At 46.7% G+C, this 20,753-nt stretch overlaps 1 protein-coding gene and 1 long non-coding RNA gene across 2 annotated transcripts in view; one reads left to right on the top strand and one right to left on the bottom strand.

The window, feature by feature from the left end:
• Positions 1–8,745: 8,745 nt before the first annotated feature.
• LOC142496275 (uncharacterized) lies at positions 8,746–19,468 on the bottom strand. The gene is made up of 2 exons (XR_012801933.1): positions 19,254–19,468; positions 8,746–9,075 (listed from the first exon to the last, which is right to left on the bottom strand). It is a non-coding gene; the product is annotated as an uncharacterized LOC142496275 (long non-coding RNA).
• CMAS (cytidine monophosphate N-acetylneuraminic acid synthetase) overlaps positions 11,609–20,753 on the top strand; it is a 28,136-nt gene continuing 18,991 nt past the window's right edge. Inside the window, exons 1-3 of the mRNA XM_075602917.1 lie at positions 11,609–11,847; positions 15,404–15,546; positions 19,340–19,495. Of these exons, the coding sequence (XP_075459032.1) occupies positions 11,636–11,847; positions 15,404–15,546; positions 19,340–19,495 (511 nt within the window). The 5' untranslated portion in view covers positions 11,609–11,635. The remainder of the gene's footprint in view (positions 11,848–15,403; positions 15,547–19,339; positions 19,496–20,753) is intronic.

Genomic DNA, 20,753 nt, shown 5'->3' with positions numbered 1-20,753 from the left:
GTTCCCGGACTGTGTGAAGCTTCCAACAAGCCATTCAAAGACGCAACATGAATGGGGATCATTCACTAAAACCCTCTTAAATGAGACCGGAAGTTAAAAGCTATTAATGGATTTCAAATCCGTCAAACAAAGAATACAGACCTTTTGTGAAAACAATTGTCTGTTAAATGGAATTGTGTACAGTAGGTCAATAACACAATGTCAACCAGGCAATAGCACCATAATGGTTAGGATGTCTCGGGTCTCCATTGTCTGGTGATGACCCAGCTCCAAAGAACCCTATTACAATCCTCTTTGAGGCATCTGTCTATTCCCACGTCCACGAAGAAACAGGAAAACAAATGCCAAAGAGAAGCAGGGGGGGGGGGACATTTTAGATCCTAAAATAATGTGATAAAGAAATGTAGCAGTTTCGTATTTGTAAAGCTTTCTCCAAGTAGAGCAGTGCGAGATGGCAGGACCTCAGCCATCATTCATCCACCACCATTAAGGTCCATGGGGGCAGCACATGATAAGGCAGGGCTATGTGTCTTAACCCTAATTATCTGGCTTTGCATGCAACAGGCTTTACCATCGCCATGCAGATAGTATGGTGTCCACTGTGTATAATAGAATAATGCACAAACAATGGCTTCATGGCAAAAGGTATACAATTTATTGCACCTAGGGCACAAAGGCTATTGCAATGTTTCCAATGGAGATGGCACTAGTTCTCAATCTAGACACGTTGAAGAGCACGTACGTGGAAAAGATGGTGCTCAAGCAGTCTGCCGAATATATACCGGATTTCCTCGATTGTAAGACGCACCATTGATTTAATAACAATTTTTAGGGGAAAAAGAAACACTACATTAAATGTCCAGAAAAAAATGTTTTTACTAGCAGACACTAGCATACATTTATCCGTACAATCAGACTTCCTTCTTCAGGATCACATTCAGAGTTTGAGTCTAAAGTTTCTTCTGAATCACGATCAGGATTTTGTATTCAAATGCTGGTTGTTCTGCTAGTATTTACACCTTGATAAAGGGCACACAGCCCGAAACGCGTAGGTGTGTTACCTGTGCTGCTGTTCTAGGGGTCATGTCTGATTCTCTTGTGGAATAAAACATTTATTTTACCTGTGGGCCCCCTCCTGCTTTTTTTTGGCACTGCACTGCCTTTTCTTCTACATTGTTACCGGAAACCTGGCTTACTGCGAGCTCGGTCGCCACATTGTAATCCTATAACTTCTACATTAGGAAGAAAATATATATACAGTATTTCTCATAACATTTACTTGGAAACGATTTATAATTGTATAACAAAATCTATATACCGCTGTAATAAACAACGCTTGAACAGCATCGCGGTCTACTATTAGGACATCATCTCCTTGCAGGCGGAACATGACGACATTAACTCTTTTGCTGCCAGAGATTTCTTACAACGAATTATTCCACTTTGCCTTGCAGTCCCCTCGGGCAGCAATAAGGTTACCTGCAATTACATAGCAAGGTATATAAGATGGTACTTACACATGAAGTCATCACGAAAATTCTAAATTATGAAGGATGCAGGAAGCCCCCCTGATTTCTGCTTCTTTCACAGGTGCATATTGTAGCCCACATATCTGACTTACAAACAGCTGAGCCCACTTTTTATCAACATGTAATGACAGACAATGACAGAGCGAGTGGGTATGTGTGCCTCACTATATCTGTGCTCATGTGTAGTACTTGTATTAGCAGCTGGAGTAAGAAGCCCAACCCAGTCCCATACGCTGCGTCACCTACAAACAATTGAATCGTTATTTTTTGAGTAATCATGAAAATAACATTAATATAAATATTCAAAATCATCAAAGACGGGTGAATGATGAAGGATATTGGAATTATGGCAAGACCCCGGAAACCTAACTACCATATTTAGGGTGCAAATGTGCGACTCACACACCGCCTGTACATTTAGGGCACGGAAATGTCTGCGGTTCCGGAATATTTCTTCCCTTTCACAAGGTGGCGCTAGCGTAACATGCATGCAATCTATTGTATCTATCACGTTAGGTAGTCCGGCTATAAGATAGAATAAGATAGTGTATGGTCCTACCCTGCTGTCCTCTCACTACAAAATGTCATTTATCTCCTAGCGCGTCTTTTCAGGGCATGGAGTACTTGACTGAAACACGCTATAATATGGGCGGCGATATTCCTCCCACCACAGTCAGCACAGACTGAAAAGACCCAGAAGCAAAAAAAGTGTAATGAGCCGATGAACTTGACTAAACCTGAAACAGCATTTCTCCTGTCAGCCAGGGAATCTGTTTCTTCCCGAAGCTCTTCATACAGAGCGATTATAGTATTTCTGATCAAATAGTACCTTTGCACCACTTTCTCTTCACTTAATCCTGCCGAGGCATTTCTCTCTCTGAGTACCCTGGCCCTAATATGTCTACTCTTGTTACGCTCTTGCTCCTCCTCTGCAGCTCTCTCCCTCTCCTTGAATATGTCTTCCTCTGTCTCTCAACCACTCCAAGCCACGGATCAAATTGCTCCAACCAATTGGAACTGCATTAGGCAGTGAGGCATTTAAAGTGAGGTTTTTAAGTGATACAGTTAGACTACAGTTTGACTAGAGGTGACTGGGGAATGCTTCTTTCTGCAAACTCTTTAACTCAAGACAACAAATGGTAAGCTATTCAGATCACACTATGATCCCATGCTTGTTAGCCTGCATAGTTTAACCCCCCACCCCTTTACAACTTCTTTCACTGCAGCCTCTCCCAAAACTGACTGCACAAAACACTGAAACCCTGAATTGACCCTAGCATTGCAATGCAGCAAAACACATGACAAGGTACAGGTTCACCCCTGCTGTTTAGTCTGCACACACTCACTCTGCTCATAACAGCTCCATGCAACACTGCCTACCTCTGGCATCATGAACCTGCTATGTCTTTTAACTTTTTTCTTTCTCCTGGCCTCATGGAGATGTTACTCCCTCTATCCACTACAAACTCCTCCATCCTGGCCCGCACCCAACATCACCATACACCCTGGACTACTCAAAAGCCTTGCACTATCTACTGAATGTTGGTGGAGAACTCTAAAAACCAGCACACCAACCACTGCTCACTCTAATGGAAAACACCACAAATTTACAACTTGTAAACAACTACCCAAATTTCTTCTCATACTATTACTCTCTCTAGCAGGTGATATTGAAACTAACCCAGGTCCTCCCATTTCAGCTCTGTCCCATGCCCCTGAGAATTCCACCTTTAAATTCCAAAAAGGGCTATCTGTCGCCCATATAAACATCCGGAGCCTGCTGCCCAAACTAGACGAACTAAGGGCATGGTGCCTTATGCATAAACCCAAAGCCATCGTTCTTACAGAAACATGGCTATCCTCTAAAACCCCTGATGCAAATATCGCCATTCAGGGATACTCCATTTTTAGGAGAGATAGGTCAAAGAGAGGAGGAGGGGTGTTATTTTATATTGCAGACACCTTACAATTTACACTGCTACATTGCCCACCAAGTCCACCCTCTTTTGAAACTCTAGTTGGCAAAATCTGCCTCCCCTTTTCTAAGCCCATCTTGCTTGCTGGCATCTACCGCCCCCCTAAAGCCCTTCCACAATCCTTGACTGATATCACCCAATTTCTTGCCTCCATTTCCTCTCTGAATGAGAAGAGTGAGCTGCTAGTTCTTGGGGATTTCAACTTCAATTGGCTTGACCCTAAAAACCACAAAATCCAGATACAACTCAAGTCACTTAACCTATCGCAACTCATTTCCCAACCCACACGAATAAACCTGAAGTCGCATAACCATTCCTTGCTAGACTGGATTCTCTCCTCAAACCCCAGCAGAATCCAATCCTCTGGCATCCTTCCTGACATTTTCAGTGACCATGCAATAGTGTACTGTGTAAGGAAAATTAAACCGCCCCATTCAAGCCCCAAAGTTCTCCTAACTAGAACATTTAAAAACTTTAACCCACAACAGTTTCTGGATGACCTTACCAACTGCCCATGTCACAGAATCGATTTAATTCCCGACCCCGATTCTGCGCTCGACTATTTCCAATCCGAGTTCTTAAAACTCTGCGATACCCATGCTCCACTACGCAAAATAAGGGTACGGGGGGCCCACCTTCCATGGGTTACACCTGACCTTATAGCACTCTACCAGTTCAGGGATGCCTTGTGGAAAAGCTACAAAGTAACTGGCACTACCAAGGATCTCAATCACTACAGATGCCTGCGGAACGTGTGCACAAGGCAAACAAGGCATGCAAAAGCACAATATTACTCTGACAATCTCCTCCAGAATACATCAAACCCAGCTAATTTCTGGAAGGTTATCAACAATATATTCCAGCCTCCTAACCATCAACAACCAAGTAATATCACTAAGGGGGATATTACTCTGACAAACCCCACTGACATTGCAAATGCATTCAATGATTACTTTGTGGGGTGTGCCACTAACCTATTAGCGAAACGCAGCACAAACCCCAAACCTGAATCTCATCCTGGGAGTACCCCTATAGTCCCACCCCCTCCCAACACTGCCCACAATTTTCAATTTAGCCCAGTATCTGAAGAGGAGATTACACAAGCGCTCCTCAAACTAAAACTAAGCAGCCAATGTGGACCCGACTTACTACAATCTAGGTTCCTACGACTTGGTGCCCCAGCCATTGCCAAACCAATTGCGTCGATAGTCAACTCTATCCTGTCTGCAGGCCATATCCCTAAGACCTGGAAAACTGCCAGAGTTGTCCCAATCTTCAAAAGTGGGGACAAAAACACTGTCTCAAACTACAGGCCAATCTCACTTCTCCCAATTCTATCCAAAGTTATGGAAAAATGTGTCCACTCCCATTTAAGCGAGTTCTACACCAAGACAAATTTCCCTAGCCAATTCCAGTCTGGGTTTCGTCCCAAACACTCCACCGTAACTACCCTGCTAAAAGTTTGCAATGAAATCCAGTGTGGAATGGAACGGGGACAACTCACTGGTGCAGTATTCCTAGATTTTGCAAAGGCTTTTGACACAGTTGATCATGCTATCCTGCTTAACAAACTCCAGAGCTCTGGAATAGGGAAACATGCTTTAAACTGGTTTCAGTCCTACCTATCAGGAAGATCCCAACATGTGTCCATCTCAGGCTCTAACTCCAACCCCCTGGATATCACCTGTGGTGTCCCGCAAGGCTCTGTTCTGGGGCCCCTACTCTTCTCAGTGTTCATTAATGATCTTCCCACAGCTTGTAAGGAAGCCTCAATACACATGTATGCAGATGACACAATCCTGTATGCACACAGCCATAGCCTCTCTGACCTTCAACACATACTTCAGTCTGACTTTTTGAGACTCAAAAACTGGATTTCCCAAAACAAACTGTTTTTAAACACTGACAAGACTGTAACAATGGTATTTGGGACCAAGACTAAATTTGTAAAGCTTCCAGTGACTGAGCTCCTGATTAGAACCAACGCTAAAACCACCCTAACACCTGTCACTAGTTTTAAATACCTGGGCTTATGGTTTGACTCCCACTTAACATTCGGGATGCACATTGATACCCTGACAACCAAGACCTATGCCAAACTAGGGGTACTTTACAGGAACAAATCCTCCCTAAGTCTCCTGGTCAGAAAGCGTATTGCACAGCAGATGCTAATGCCAATTATTGACTATGGAGACATAGTATATGGCTCGGCTCCTCAAACCCACCTTAGCAAACTTGACACCCTCTACAATTCAATTTGTCGTTTTGTTCTCCAATGCAACTACAACACACATCACTGCGAAATGCTCAAAGAACTAGATTGGTCATCACTAGAGTCTAGGCGCAAAGTTCACCTTTCCTGTCTCACCCTCAAATACTTTCTGGGCAAGCTACCCAGCTACCTGAACAAGCTCCTCACCCCTACCACATGCAGTACCTATCACCTGAGATCAGACTCCAAAAGACTATTCATGGTCCCAAGACTCAACAAAGTATCCGGACGTTCCTCCTTCTCCTTCCGTGCACCCCAAAACTGGAACAACCTACCAGAGACTCTCATATCCACCACCAGCTTAAGTTCTTTCAAATCTAAGGCTGTCTCACACTTTAATCTGGTCTGTAACTGTTTCATAAGCTCATAATATATATTTTCTTTAACTGTGCATGCAATGTCTTGTATATAAATGTATACCTTGTTCATTTATGTAACTGTATTTGTAACCATGTATTATTTGTTTTACTCTGTGCCCAGGACATACTTGAAAACGAGAGGTAACTCTCAATGTATTACTTCCTGGTAAAATATTTTATAAATAAAATAAATAAATAAACCACTCCAAACCCTGCAGTCACGGATCGAACGGCTCCAACCACTCCAAACCCTGCAGCCACGGATCGAACGGCTCCACTGTTGCCAGTATGGGACAGGGGAACACCTTCACGAGGGTTAAAAGAGGACAGTAACGCCCTTCCCTTGGCTGCCCATAACAGGTGCTAATTATTTGCGATATTTGAATAGACGCTGCGCATGGGCTTTTGATGAATTGCACGCGCATAACCATTTCTATACTAAATTACGTGGTGTGACTGATCGTTATAACGTTTAAGTAATGCATCTGTAAAATATGCCATCGTTTATGTGATAACATGTTAGCAACACAAATAACGCCATTTTCTTTTACTAATGGGAGTCACGTCCCTTTGGGCCTTTTATTTATTTATCAAATGTTGAGAGTTACCTCTCGTTTTCAAGTACAGTATGTCCTGGGCATAGAGTTATAATGAGAAGTACATAGTTACAAATACAGTTACATTAAGTGAGCAGGGTTACACATTACATACAAGACATTGCATGCACAGTAAGAGATAATATATGTGATCTTGTATATAATGTGAACTGTGTGCCACAGCTCGGATACTAAACTTCAGCTAACTTAAAATCTCATTTTATTAGGGGAAGTTTATTATTAGACCGGCAGAAGGTAACAGAACATATTAAAACAGTGGTATTCCAGGTAATAATGTCAAGTCATTTTGCAAATGTAATTTAACCTCGTCAGTAAGTCACTAACGTGACATTATTACAGAGGTTCAATTCCTGTACCAAGACTTTCCATGGTGACGTATTACAGATCACAGTACCACGTGCACCGACACATTGTATCATACACGGTTTCCTACTTTTCACTCTTGTAGCCGAGGCTCTGTGCTGCACTTCCTCTGGCTGAGAGCGTGAGAAAGCGTCGCTGCTCACTGCGGTCTGGTGAGAGAAACAAGTTTCACCCCATCTGTGTCTGTGTGTGCGTTTACTTACTATTCCCTTTGGACTCTCAATTTAAAGCAATATACTTTTTTAAACTGTATCACATGGACTACACAAGGCAGATTCCTTTGATTTGATGAGAAAGAACTGTCCCAAGAATAAAACTCTTAGCGTAGCTGAGAATTACCCCGGGATTGTACAATTGAGTCTTTTTATTGCAGTGGTTTCAAATTTTTATGAAAAGAAGAACCCTTTAAAGACGAACTGACCGTTACATTGAACTTTGCTCCCATGTCAAAAAAATAATGCTACTTTATTTTAGTCACATTTCAATCGCTCTAAACATTATACTGTGACATTTAATCATCTTTATAAATGATTAGATTAAAAGATATGGCAATAAAATGACTGGATATTGAATGGCAAAATATCTGCCATTACCATAACCCCACGGTTCATGTTGGCTGCTAAAGAGGCTACAACTCTGGCTGAGGAGAGACGTCCAGCGGCGAGTTTGCTGTGGAGAGACAGCCGGCGGTGAGTTGGCTGCAGAGTGATGGACAGTGGCGAGTTGTCCTACTCCGATCCTGAAATTCACGAGACAGCCGAGAACCAGGTCAACTGAGCTCTGGTCTCAGGTGAGACTTCAAGAAAACACATTGCAAAGGGACTGCAGGTACTTTAGTAAAATGTAAACTATAATAAACTAGCAGTTGTGCTAAAGTCCAGAAACTCACATTTTCAAAATGATTTTTAAATAATGATAAGAATGATCTCAGCAGGTTTTGTTACCAATATGTGGGATTTTTCCCTAATAACTCGAGCTGCCATGTTCTTTAATAGTGCAGGATGCTCAACTCCAGTCCTCAAACCACCCCCCCCCCTCAATCAGAGGCTCAGTCTACTTACTACTTAGATTGTAAGCTCTTCGGGCAGGGACTTCTTAATGTTACTTTTATGACTCAAATGCTCATTCCCAGTATGTAATATTATTATGTCACATGTATTTCTGCTGTAATGTGCTAAGTAGTGTACATAGATAGCGCTATAGAAATAAAGATATACATATACTTCTCTGAGACCAAGAAGCCTTACAGGATTACAATGAAAGTGGAATTATTATTGTGTTTAAAGTTTTTCACATGGTTTTGCAACAGATTCTGCATCTGTGGAATATTTGTGTGTAGTTATACTGCCCTCCAGTGGTGATTACAAATGGCTGCATCTGGTCCCTGGTAACAAGCCAATGTGTAAGATGAAGCTGCCTGGCTTTAGAATACCTTTTTGACAAAACTCGTGAGCAAGGCAAGTGCACACTAAAAAACTGCCAATAAATACAATCTATGGATGCTCTGGGGACTGTATGACTGGTACTGCACTGAACAACAAAAAGGAAAGTGCTGAAAGCGCTTCTGCTTATGTAGCCAGGTCACTTATTACCTCTCCCCACCAGTAAGGTCATGCACCAGGCAGGAGGTATATGCAAACAGGAACAGGTTTATTACTCTTCTGTACAGTTACAGGAACAAGGCAGGTTCTGCCCGATGCAGTAATCTCAGATATTCACTCAAGGATGGTCCCTGGACTGTCACTACAGGCCAAGGGCACCCGCAGCCGTCCTAACTCTTCCCCGCCTCCCTAGCAGAGGAAGAGGTATGGTCGAATATAAGCGCTTCGGCGTGAAACGCGGTAGAGGACCCGCCAGGACTCTACTTCCATGCTTTTTTAACAATAAATTTGTTCACGGTCATATCGTCCAGCTCTTGCTTATTTTTGGCTGTGCACCGGCTTTCCATGTCCTGGATACCTGCAGTAATGGCAGTAACACTGTAACTTTAATAAAAATGTCTGTGTGTCTCCCACCAGGTATAAGGTGGTGAGAATAAGGTTATTTCCAACTATGAAATGTATTGCTATAGCAGTGTTTCCCTGTGCCCGCGCAAAGGAAAATGGTTTCAAAACCCAGCAGCCCACAGCACAGCGCAAGGCATACTAACTTCTGCTAGGAAGGTCCTAGCGCGCTGAGATTTGCTGTGAGTGCTGGGTGGGTAAAATCAAGAAAAGGATTATAACGCAATTTTTATAAAGTTAGATAAAAATTGATGAATGAAAGTCCCCCTATTTTAATTGTTTCAACATTATAGGCATAAGGGGATTTTCATCCAGACGGCCGGAACAGAGGAAAAATCTTAAGGGCTGTTCTATACAGCATGCGGCCGTGCGTTCCTATGCGAACGCGCGTGCATGTGCCGCATGCTTTTCATGTATATAGTGCCGGGAGCTGCAGGTTAGTGAATGTGTGTATATGTGTGTACATGTGTGTATATGTGTGTGTATATGTGTGTGCATGGGTTGTGTGAGTGAAACTAAGTCCTAGATAGATTTTTTTAAAGAAAAAAAAAAGTTTAATAAATATTTTTTTTTTGTTTTACAATCGTTGACACACACACAGACACACACACACACACGCATTTACGCATTCATGCATACATACATACATACATACACACATACACACCAATACATACATTTGAGCGCAGGCAGCGGCGCGAAAAGATGAATTTCTTCATCTTCGCCGCTGCCTGTCGGCTCACCTCTCCCTGCCGTTTTAGCCAACTAAAATTCCGCGCGCCACTATAAAACGGCCCTAAGTTGTAAATTACTGTAATTTAGAAGTGTATAGCAGGAAATTCCTGCGAGGTGAGCAATGGATATGTAACGCGGACTTCTAAGACCCCCCGCTGGTTCAGTTCCACAGTGTCTGAAAAAGTCCGTAGTTGAAAAGATTTAGCCGACTAAAGTGTGAATTGGGGAGGAGAAATGCCAGTACCCCCATCTTACTAAATGTCTGGGAAAATGGCCCAGATGTCTGGCCATCTCATTGCCAGGTAAGAGGGCTTGGTCTGGTATGCTAAGCAGCAAAGGTGCGAGGTTCGCGCATGCCCTTAGCAAACTAAGAAGCCCCTCTGCCAGGTTTTGCCAAGTATGGGCATCTCTGGGATAGGTGGGAATATTATTCCCACGAACGAGATTGGCTGCAGAGGGTACAGATAGGGATTTTTACTGCATACGAATCCCTGCAGAAGATCGGGAGTCAGATTTATCTAACCTGGATTTTAAACTTTGCAACATCGTAACCCAAGTCAAGAGTTTGCAAGAACTAAGGTATCCAGAACCAATTCTACGGCGTTAGAACGAAGTAAGCAGCTGCGCAGGAGAAACAGTGGTTGCGAGAGGCACCACTATCCAAAGACTGTTTTCAGCTCTGTTTGCGCACAACTCCCGCTCCTGGGAAATTGTGCCAGAGACTCTATTTCTAAAGATTTCCTTCCGGGAATAGAATATTTCGTTTTACCCCGTCCCAGTATGTGTATTTTAGTTGTAATTGTAAACTAAGCAGTGTATGTTCATTCTGTAAATAAATCACAATTTATTTTATCTCTTGCTTTGCTCAATCAAAGGATCTGGGTATTTTGGTGTTAAAAGTTCTGGTCTACCGTGACACTGGGGCCCGCCACGAGAGGACCGCCAGACGGGCCTGGCCAGAGGTCGGGCCCAACATGCAGTGCCGGTCAGGCGGCCCCCCCCCCCCCGACTCACCGGGACCGGTATGCCAACCCCGGCAGACCCACCCTGTTGGTGGCCCTGGTCAGAAAACATGTGTTTTATTTAATCTCACCTGGCTTCAGTAACTCATATCCTACAGTACATATTATTACTTTGTGCCTCAAGTCCTCTCAACTGGAGACACTACTACATTCAAAGGCTCTCACCACCTCCAGGTTGCTGATTTAACTTGTTCAGAGCCTGCAATACAAATCAATGATCGAATAGAAAGAATCTTTAAACTACATATTTTGTTATTGCAGTTTGAGAGGGGGGAGAGAGAGAGGAGAGGGGGAGAGAGGGGGGAGAGAGAGAGGGGAGAGAGAGAGGGGAGAGAGAGGGAGAGAGAGGGGAGTGAGAGAGGGGAGTGAGAGAGGGGAGTGAGAGAGGGGAGTGAGAGAGGGGGAGAGAGGGGGGGATAGAGAGGGAGGAGGGAGAGAGAGAGGGGAGAGAGAGGGGAGAGAGGGGGGAGAGAGAGGGGGAGAGAGAGGGGGGAGAGAGGGGGAAGAGAGGGGGGAGAGAGGGAAAGAGGAGGGAGAGAGAGGGAAATAGGGGGGAGGGGAGGAGGGATTCCTTAATGAGCAGGGGATACTTGTGTCACTTTTCTGTTCTTTCACCAACTACAACGGCGGGCACCCAAAATAAACTACAAATCCCATGAGCCCCTGCGCGGAGTGACGTGCCCAGGGAGGGCTGGCGTTCTGATTGGCCGGAATGCCTGTAGACGTGTAACCTGCGCCGGGAAGCAGAGGCTCGGTGTCATGGCGCTGCAGGAGCAGGGCAGGGATACCGGTGCTGGGGATTGCGCCCCCTCCGTGCCGCGCAGCGACTCGAAGCGCGGGCACCTGGCTGCCTTGGTGCTGGCCCGCGGCGGGAGTAAGGGGATCCCGCTGAAAAACATCAAGGAGCTGGGGGGGAAGCCGCTCATCGCCTGGGTGCTGCGGGCGGCCGCGGACTGCCGGGGGTTTGACAGGTAACTGGCGGGCGTGTTTCCATGGTAACCGCCGGAGATGGGGGCTCACAGTCACCGCAACCTCCCCCCCCCTCACAGTCACCCCAACCTCCCCCCCCTCACAGTCACCGCAACCTCCCCACCTCACAGTCACCGCAACCTCCCCCCCTCACAGTCACCGCAACCTCCCCCCCCTCAGTCACCGCAACCTCCCCCCCCTCACAGTCACCGCAACCTCCCCCCCCTCACAGTCACCGCAACCTCCCCCCCCTCACAGTCACCGCAACCTCCCCCCCCTCACAGTCAACCCAACCTCCCCCCCTCAGTCACCGCAACCTCCCCCCCTCACAGTCACCGCAACCTCCCCCCCTCACAGTCACCGCAACCTCCCCCCCCTCACAGTCAGCCCAACCTCCCCCCCCTCACAGTCAGCCCAACCTCCCACCCCTCACAGTCAGCCCAACCTCCCACCCCTCACAGTCAGCCCAACCTCCCACCCCTCACAGTCAGCCCAACCTCCCCCCCTCACAGTCAGCCCAACCTCCCCCTCCTCACAGTCAGCCCAACCTCCCCCCCTCACAGTCAGCCCAACCTCCCCCCCTCACAGTCAGCCCAACCTCCCCCTCACAGTCAGCCCAACCTCCCCCCCCTCACAGTCAGCCCAACCTCCCCCCCCTCACAGTCAGCCCAACCTCCCCCCCCCCTCACAGTCAGCCCAACCTCCCCCCTCACAGTCAGCCCAACCTCCCCCCTCACAGTCAGCCCAACCTCCCCCCCTCACCGTCAGCCCAACCTCCCCCCCTCACAGTCAGCCCAACCTCCCCCCCTCACAGTCAGAGCAACCTCCCCCCCTCACAGTCAGCCCAACCTCCCCCCCCTCACAGTCAGCCCAACCTCCCCCCCCCCCCTCACAGTCAGCCCAACCTCCCCCCCTCACAGTCAGCCCAACCTCCCCCCCCTCACAGTCAGCCCAATCTCCCCCCCTCACAGTCAGCCCAACCTCCCCCCCTTCACAGTCAGCCCAACCTCCCCCCTTCACAGTCAGCCCAACCTCCCCCCCTCAGTCAGCCCAACCTCCCCCCCTCACAGTCAGCCCAACCCCCCCCCCTCACAGTCAACCAACCCCCCCCTCACAGTCAGCCAAACCCCCCCCTCACAGTCAGCCAAACCCCCCCCTCACAGTCAGCCAAACCCCCCCCTCACAGTCAGCCCAAACCCCCCTCACAGTCAGCCCAACCCCCCTCACAGTCAGCCCAACCCCCCCTCACAGTCAGCCCAACCCCCCCTCACAGTCAGCCCAACACCCCCCCCTCACAGTCAGCCCAACACCCCCCCCTCACAGTCAGCCCAACACCACCCCCCCCCTCACAGTCAGCCCAACACCCCCCCCTCACAGTCAGCCCAACACCCCCCCCTCACAGTCAGCCCAACCCCCCCTCACAGTCAGCCCAACCCCCCCCTCACAGTCAGCCCAACCCCCCCCCTCACAGTCAGCCCAACCCCCCCCCCTCACAGTCAGCCCAACCCCCCCCCCCTCACAGTCAGCCCAACCCCCCCCCTCACAGTCAGCCAACCCCCCCCTCACAGTCAGCCCAACCCCCCCCCTCAGTCAGCCCAACCCCCCCTCACAGTCAGCCCAACCCCCCCTCACAGTCAGCCCAACCCCCCCTCACAGTCAGCCCAACCCCCCCCCTCACAGTCAGCCCAACCCCCCCCTCACAGTCAGCCCAACCCCCCCCTCACAGTCAGCCCAACCCCCCCCCTCACAGTCAGCCCAACCCCCCCCCCCTCACAGTCAGCCCAACCCCCCCCCTCACAGTCAGCCCAACCCCCCCCTCACAGTCAGCCCAACCCCCCCCCCTCAGTCAGCCCAACCCCCCCCCTCAGTCAGCCCAACCCCCCCCTCACAGTCAGCCCAACCCCCCCTCACAGTCAGCCCAACCCCCCCCTCACAGTCAGCCCAACCCCCCCTCACAGTCAGCCCAACCCCCCCCTCACAGTCAGCCCAACCCCCCCCTCACAGTCAGCCCAACCCCCCCCTCACAGTCAGCCCAACCCCCCCCTCACAGTCAGCCCAACCCCCCCCCTCACAGTCAGCCCAACCCCCCCCCCCTCACAGTCAGCCCAACCCCCCCCCCTCACAGTCAGCCCAACCCCCCCCTCACAGTCAGCCCAACCCCCCCCCTCACAGTCAGCCCAACCCCCCCCTCACAGTCAGCCCAACCCCCCCCCTCACAGTCAGCCCAACCCCCCCCTCACAGTCAGCCCAACCCCCCCCCCCTTAGTCAGCCCAACCCCCCCCCCCTTAGTCAGCCCAACCCCCCCTCACAGTCAGCCCAACCCCCCCATTCGCATGCAGTCAGCCCAACCCCAGCCCAACCCCCCCACTCGCATGCAGTCAGCCCAACCCCCCCACTCACACGCAGTCAGCCAAGCCCAACCCCAACCCCTCCACTCACATGCAGTCACCCCAACCCCCCCCCCCCACATGCAGTCACCCCAACCCCCCCCCTTCACATGCAGTCACCCCAACCCACCCCCCTTCACATGCAGTCATCCCAACCCACCCCCCTACCCTCACATAGTCACACAGTCATACCATTTTCGAGTGAATTTCTGTAATGTGGGAAAATAGCATTAAAATGTGGATAGAATTATAATGTACTGTACAGGTTCTGCCAAAAAAAAGTATATAGGATTTATCTAGTTTTTATGTTGGGGATATCGTTACTGTGGCTTGTACATTGCCATCACCAAGAACTCCATACATTTCTCCAGCATCCAGAGGTACAAATACCCCGGAAGTGTTAAGACTAACAATAGATATTAGTACACCTCTTCTGGAACCAGGATCACGTGGGATGTGAGAGCCTTTTGAGAGTACACAGAGTCCTTTTATTTTCTTCAACTTTAATGTGGGAGTCAAAAACAAATACAAAGGGTACTTGCAGATGGTAATGTGCCGTGAGAGGGTGCTTCTCTACGTGAAGGTGCTCTGTTATGGGGGGGCGGTAAAAAAGGATGGCCTTGCAGGGGTGTAATGGAGGAAGCATGTACTCACTAAGCCAGCTCGTTAGAGCTAAAGCACATGTTCCTGTGACAAGCAGGAAGGGTCCAAGGGCCAAAGTAACTGCTATAAAGGCAGGAGAGTAGGATTGAACCAATCTTCTATCTACTGTATGAGGATTGGAAGGTTGTCAGGGCAACCAACTAGAACTGTGTGAAGGGCAAATGTAGCAATAATGTTGCTTTACACATGCAGCTAGCTGCTGGAACAAGGAGAATTACAGGCAGCAGAACAAGGGAGACAGGAATAGTCAAAACTGCAAAGGGAGACAGAAAATGTGTAACCCTGTTCCAGGACAACACCTGTATTGTATCAATTAAAATAATGTACAACAAATGTTGTCTGTCTGTACTAGGCAGTATTTTCTTGGCAGCCTGGTCCATATGTATGGGTTTTACTTTATATATTGATAATCACTAAGTAGTGTTTAAGCTTTAGCGCTATTATCACTAACTATTTATCGTTTATCAATTAAAATAATGAGCAACATTTGTCCCCTTTTGTTTTCAGTGTATGGGTTTCTACTGACAATGACGACATTGAAAAAGTGGCAAAGCGTTTTGGTGCGCAGGTACATCGCAGAAGTGCTGCCGTTTCCAAAGATAATACGTCCTCGTTGGAAACCATACAAGAGTTCCTGACTCACCACCCTGGTACAGTATGTTTATAAGATGACCTGCGTGATCATGTTACGTTTGCTTAACTAACCCCTGATAAAACAGCCTCAGTACCAAGAAAGGTGAAGGGTTTTCTAGTAGAGGTGCAATTTCTTAGGTTTAAAGGGAACCAGCGGCTATAATATGCATGAGATTTAAGCCCCTGATTTACTAAACTGTGAGAGCCCCTTAGAGTCCATAACGTGAATTGTCCGTAAGGTACAGTACTTAAAGGCTGCGCTTATAGTGCCGGCGACAGCAGCGCAACGTCACGTCAAAACAAATGCATTGCCGCCGTCGCGTACGCTTATAGTAAGCGCGGCGCACCGGCTTGGTCGCGATCGCTGGATGTCATCTCAATTAGATTTTTCCTGCGACCGCAGCCTGGCGTCTCCGTCACTATAAGCGTAGCCTAAGGCACAGGCACCTCTTGGTAAATATTACCTAACTGTTTGGGATTGATGTCTTTCCTGTGAGACGAGGCTAAGGGTGGGATTCACAAAGCTATGTTAGGGCATTTAATGTCACAATAATGCAACATTCACTGAAGTCGGAAATGTAAGGTTAACGTTCCTTTCCTCTCCGTCCATCTGGCAGCACGTTGGGTTATAACTGAGGTACTGTACGACTGGAAGAAACTTGTACCAGTCCTATATAGGGGCACCTCCCCCTTTATCTGCGCAGTGTTTTTCCTACCTGGAGCTAGGAGCCTGTGCAATCATTTGAGTTTATTATTTTTATGAGGCTCCTTCTGGGGAAAAGCGGTTAATAACACACCATCTATGCAAAAAGGCTACGGGAAAGGGGCTATCTCGAATGTGAGGCTGGGTCTCTGAAGCAAGGGTGGTAATCGCTTACTTTTGGTGGGGGCGGTAAAGTGACATATTCCCAACATCCCCAGGACCCCGCTGAGATGCCGCGAGACCTGCAGCTTGTCACCGGCGGAGACGGGTTGGGAGGGGGGGGTCCGACATTGCGTCCTGCAGAGGTGGAGTCACCCAAAATCCCCTTACAGTGGTCAGATGTCTGCGCTGGGCGGTGTCGACCTGAAGCACGGTCAGGATGAATGATGGTGGCTGATTTCACTTCCGGGTGCTGGACACCATGCGGCTGGCGCTCCTTTAAAAGAATCTGGCTGCGACTAGCAAACAAGCGATGGTAGAGGAGACGGGCGCTGGGAATACAGAGTGCAGAGAAGCACCTACTCTGCGGATTCACCCTTTACCTGCGGTCTTGGAGTCAAGTACTGGAAGGGTAATTACACTGGCAAAACCTTCTGAGGTGGGTGGGACTTTCCCCTTATTTTGTGTATATATAATGTATCCGACAGATGTCGGCCTCCCACAAGTCAGGGCTTGAGGCCCCCCATGAAACTACTACAGATGCCAGAATTCTGGGGTATCGACACCAGGCCAAGAAAAGATTGCTGTCCAATGCGCTAGTATTAAGGGCAGTCTTGAAAGTTCTTAAAGCCTTCCAAACCCAGTTGAACGGCAAGTCCATCAGAATCTAAATGGACAACATGGTAGCAGCCACGTATATAAATCGCCAAAGTGGTACAAGAAGCCCAGCACTCATGAAGTAGGCCATGTGGATTCGGTTATGTCAGAAAACAGTTTGTCAACAGTTCACATCCGAGGAAGAGAGAATGTTTTGGCAGATTTCCTCTGCCACCGGAAAATTCTCCAGGAAAAATGGGTTCAGCACCAAGAAGTTTTTCAACAAATAACAGATGGGGCGATGACAGAGATCCGAGTCAGAGTGCTTGTCGGGAACATTTAGTTGCAACTACTCTGAAACGGGATTTTGGACTAGCGTCCATGTTTCCGAGAGTCCTCAAGAAAATGAAGTAGGACAAATACAGTGGTGGCAATCATCCAATACTGGCCCAAAAGGGCTTGGTTTACATAACCATTAAACCCATCAGCAGAATCATGCTGGATGCTACAAAACAGGAAGGACCTTCTGTCTCAAATTCACATACACCACCTTAGCATAGAGAGACTGAAGTTGCCAGTTTAGAAGCCAAAAGGCGAATAATGAGACAACAGGGTCTCTATCTTCACTGGTTATGGGAACCATAGTTACATAGTTATATAGTTACATAGTAGATGAGGTTGGAAAAAAGACATATGTCCATCCAGTTCAACCTATGCTAAATTTAGGCGACAGATACTTCATCCTATATTTGTATTTAAAGTACATTGATACCGAGGAAGGCAAACAAAAACCCCAGTGACACATCTAATATCTCATAAAGGGAAAAATAAAGTCCTTCCTGACTCCAAATATTGGCCATCAGATTTCTCCCTGGAAAAACATCCTTCCCATGTTGACTTATTTGGTATATCCTTGTTTACCTTTCTAAAAAGATGTCCAACCCCTTTTTTGAAGATCTCTATTATATCTGCCATCAGTCTCCATCACACACACAATTTCAGCAAGCTCAAAGCCGTGTGTGTGTGTGTGTGTGTGTGTGTGTGTGTCAAAAGGAGTGGTACTGAGTGGGCCAAATGTATGCAACAAAAGACAGAAATGCCCAATGCTGCATCCAATGTGACAAATACATGGTAAATACTTCAATATTCTCGTGATTTAGTTAAACCCTTTGGTCAAAGCGTTATAAGCCTGCAAGCCGCATCAAGGCATGACCAGTGAGAGGGTCCTGCACGCACTGTGAAAATTCTCATCTACCCCCGCTGGGGGGATAATGACTGCAGTGGGTCTGTCCACACAGGAACCTGGGAAAAACCTGCTACTTTAAAAAGGGGGTGAGCTTAAACCCTGGGAGTAGGGGCCAGTAACCTCCAAATAACTGACCAGTTGAAAATAATTTTCCGATGACAGTGCAGTATCCTGACAGTGCAGTATCCTGACAGTGCAGTATCCTGACAGTGCAGTATCCTGACAGTGCAGTATCCTGACAGTGCAGTATCCTGACAGTGCAGTATCCTGACAGTGCAGTATCCTGACAGTGCAGTATCCTGACAGTGCAGTATCCTGACAGTGCAGTATCCTGACAGTGCAGTATCCTGACAGTGCAGTATCCTGACAGTGCAGTATCCTGACAGTGCAGTATCCTGACAGTGCAGTATCCTGACAGTGCAGTATCCTGACAGTGCAGTATCCTGACAGTGCATATCTTGTCGTGAAGATAAAATGTAAACACAGCGGCTGTTAGTTTGATTGTTAAGATAGTGAATAAGGAGTTAACATGGTAACACAGCGTCTGATCCTGCTTTAGGGAAGGTCGCATTATTTCCCCTAATTTAGTTAGTGAGACCCCTCTCCCTAAATACATTTTCAGTCCTTAATATGACTTGTATGACCGCCAATACTTGGTGTGTGTATGTTAATATACAGTACTGTATTCCCTTTCTACATACCTCATCCCGTGAGGGTAGATTTCACACAAGTGAGTCTTGCATTTTAATTTGTTACTTCTCTGAACTGCTACTTCGGACCACCTCTGTTTTACAGATTCTTCTGATTTTTAAGAGCCGGTCCTCAATTTTTATTTTATTTATTTTTCCAATAGAATGTGAATACATTTTTCATTTGGTTAATTTGTTCGGTATTTGGTTCATTGTGAATGCCATAAAGAAAAATAAGGGTTTCGTGTATATAGAACCTAAAGAATACTGCAAAACAAAACTAATATGCAGCCCTGCCTGATAGCATTCAATAGTTGCGATATTAATTACCTGTTTAAAGTGGTAAAGTTAACCTATGAACATGAGAAGGTTGCAGTAGATTTACTTCACTTGTAACCTTTCTTTTCGTTCTGTAGAGGTTGATATGGTTGGAAATATTCAAGCCACATCGCCGTGTCTTCATCCTGAAACCCTCTCAACAGTGATCCAGATGATTCGGACAGAGGGCTATGACTCGGTGTTTTCTGTAGTAAGATATCACCTGTTGAGGTGGAAAGACCTGTCAGGCACAGGTAACTTTAACTTGTCCTGAATGTGTAATCTTCTAAAAACAATAAAGCGGACTTAGTTTGATTTACATTAAGGGGAAAGTGCAAGCGCAAACCATCCCACACCGAATGACTAACATAGTAAAAAAAAAAGTGTGTGTGTGTGCTCTTTTTATAATACACCCCTGCCTAGCAGTGCTAGAAGGGACTATCCAACGTTTCCCAGAAAAAGGTTCCAAAAAGCACAGTAGGAGCACAAAATCTCTCTGGGTATATATTAAAGTAGCAGTCTAAGTGACATGGCTTATATATCTATCTACCTATCTCCAGTTTTTCGATCCTGAACCGCATTGATTTCATCTCCGGGGACCCCGTGCTTCTTGAGATACTTGCCTCTGTAGTGGGTGCCGGTACAAAAAGACTCTCTTCTTTGCTTATAGAGATTCACTCTGGGATAGTCGGCATGTTCGCTCAATTCTCCGCAGTGCAGTGAATCTTTATAAGCAAAGAACGCCTGTTTGTGAGGTTTGTTAATCTGTTATTATTTGTTGATGGTAAAATCATATTGCACTATACCCCTCTTTGTTTTCTGAGGGACTCTGAGATGGTTACATAGAACACAAAGTTATCCACCAACAATCTCCGAAGCCTTGAATACCACCTCCACTTGTGAGTGCATTGGCAACTTTTTAAACACTTTTTGGATATAAGACACACAACACAATAGTGCATTCTTTTAATATATATCCTAATATAATTTCCACTCCTGCTGTGCTTTTTGGAATAAGTTGATTTGGAGAAGATCACGAAAGCATTGGTCCTACTTTCCTGATCCAAAAATGTGTTTTCCCCATCAAGATAAAATACTTATCTTACTTACGGGAAATATACCCGTAACACTTTATTATTTTATTTTTTACATCCATGTATTCAAGTCATTTAATTCTTTTTTTAATTATTTTTAAAAAGATGTCTTTAAATTAAAACATCCAGACAGGCACAATAGCGCTTTTTATTGTGGTTTGGAAAGAGTTCCTGTTTTTACAATGTTATAAATGAATATTGTTAAATAAAAATTTAGATCACAATAAAAACCTATATTTCTTGTGTGCGTTGTTGCACGACAAATCATAGTTTAGTCTAGTATTGTGTTACATATTGTCCTGCTGTTTTTACAAGGCAGTTCTCCATTGCAAGATTTCAGAACTGTGTCATGAGTTGAGATGTAGTTATGTGCTGCAGGGTAAAAGGATCTATATCTGTACATTTACACGCATTTTGT

This window comes from Ascaphus truei, chromosome 5 (genome assembly GCF_040206685.1).
Source record: "Ascaphus truei isolate aAscTru1 chromosome 5, aAscTru1.hap1, whole genome shotgun sequence".
Lineage (NCBI taxonomy): Eukaryota > Metazoa > Chordata > Amphibia > Anura > Ascaphidae > Ascaphus > Ascaphus truei.
The sequence above is the reverse complement of the archived record's forward strand: the minus strand, read 5'-3'. Positions and strand labels throughout refer to the sequence as shown.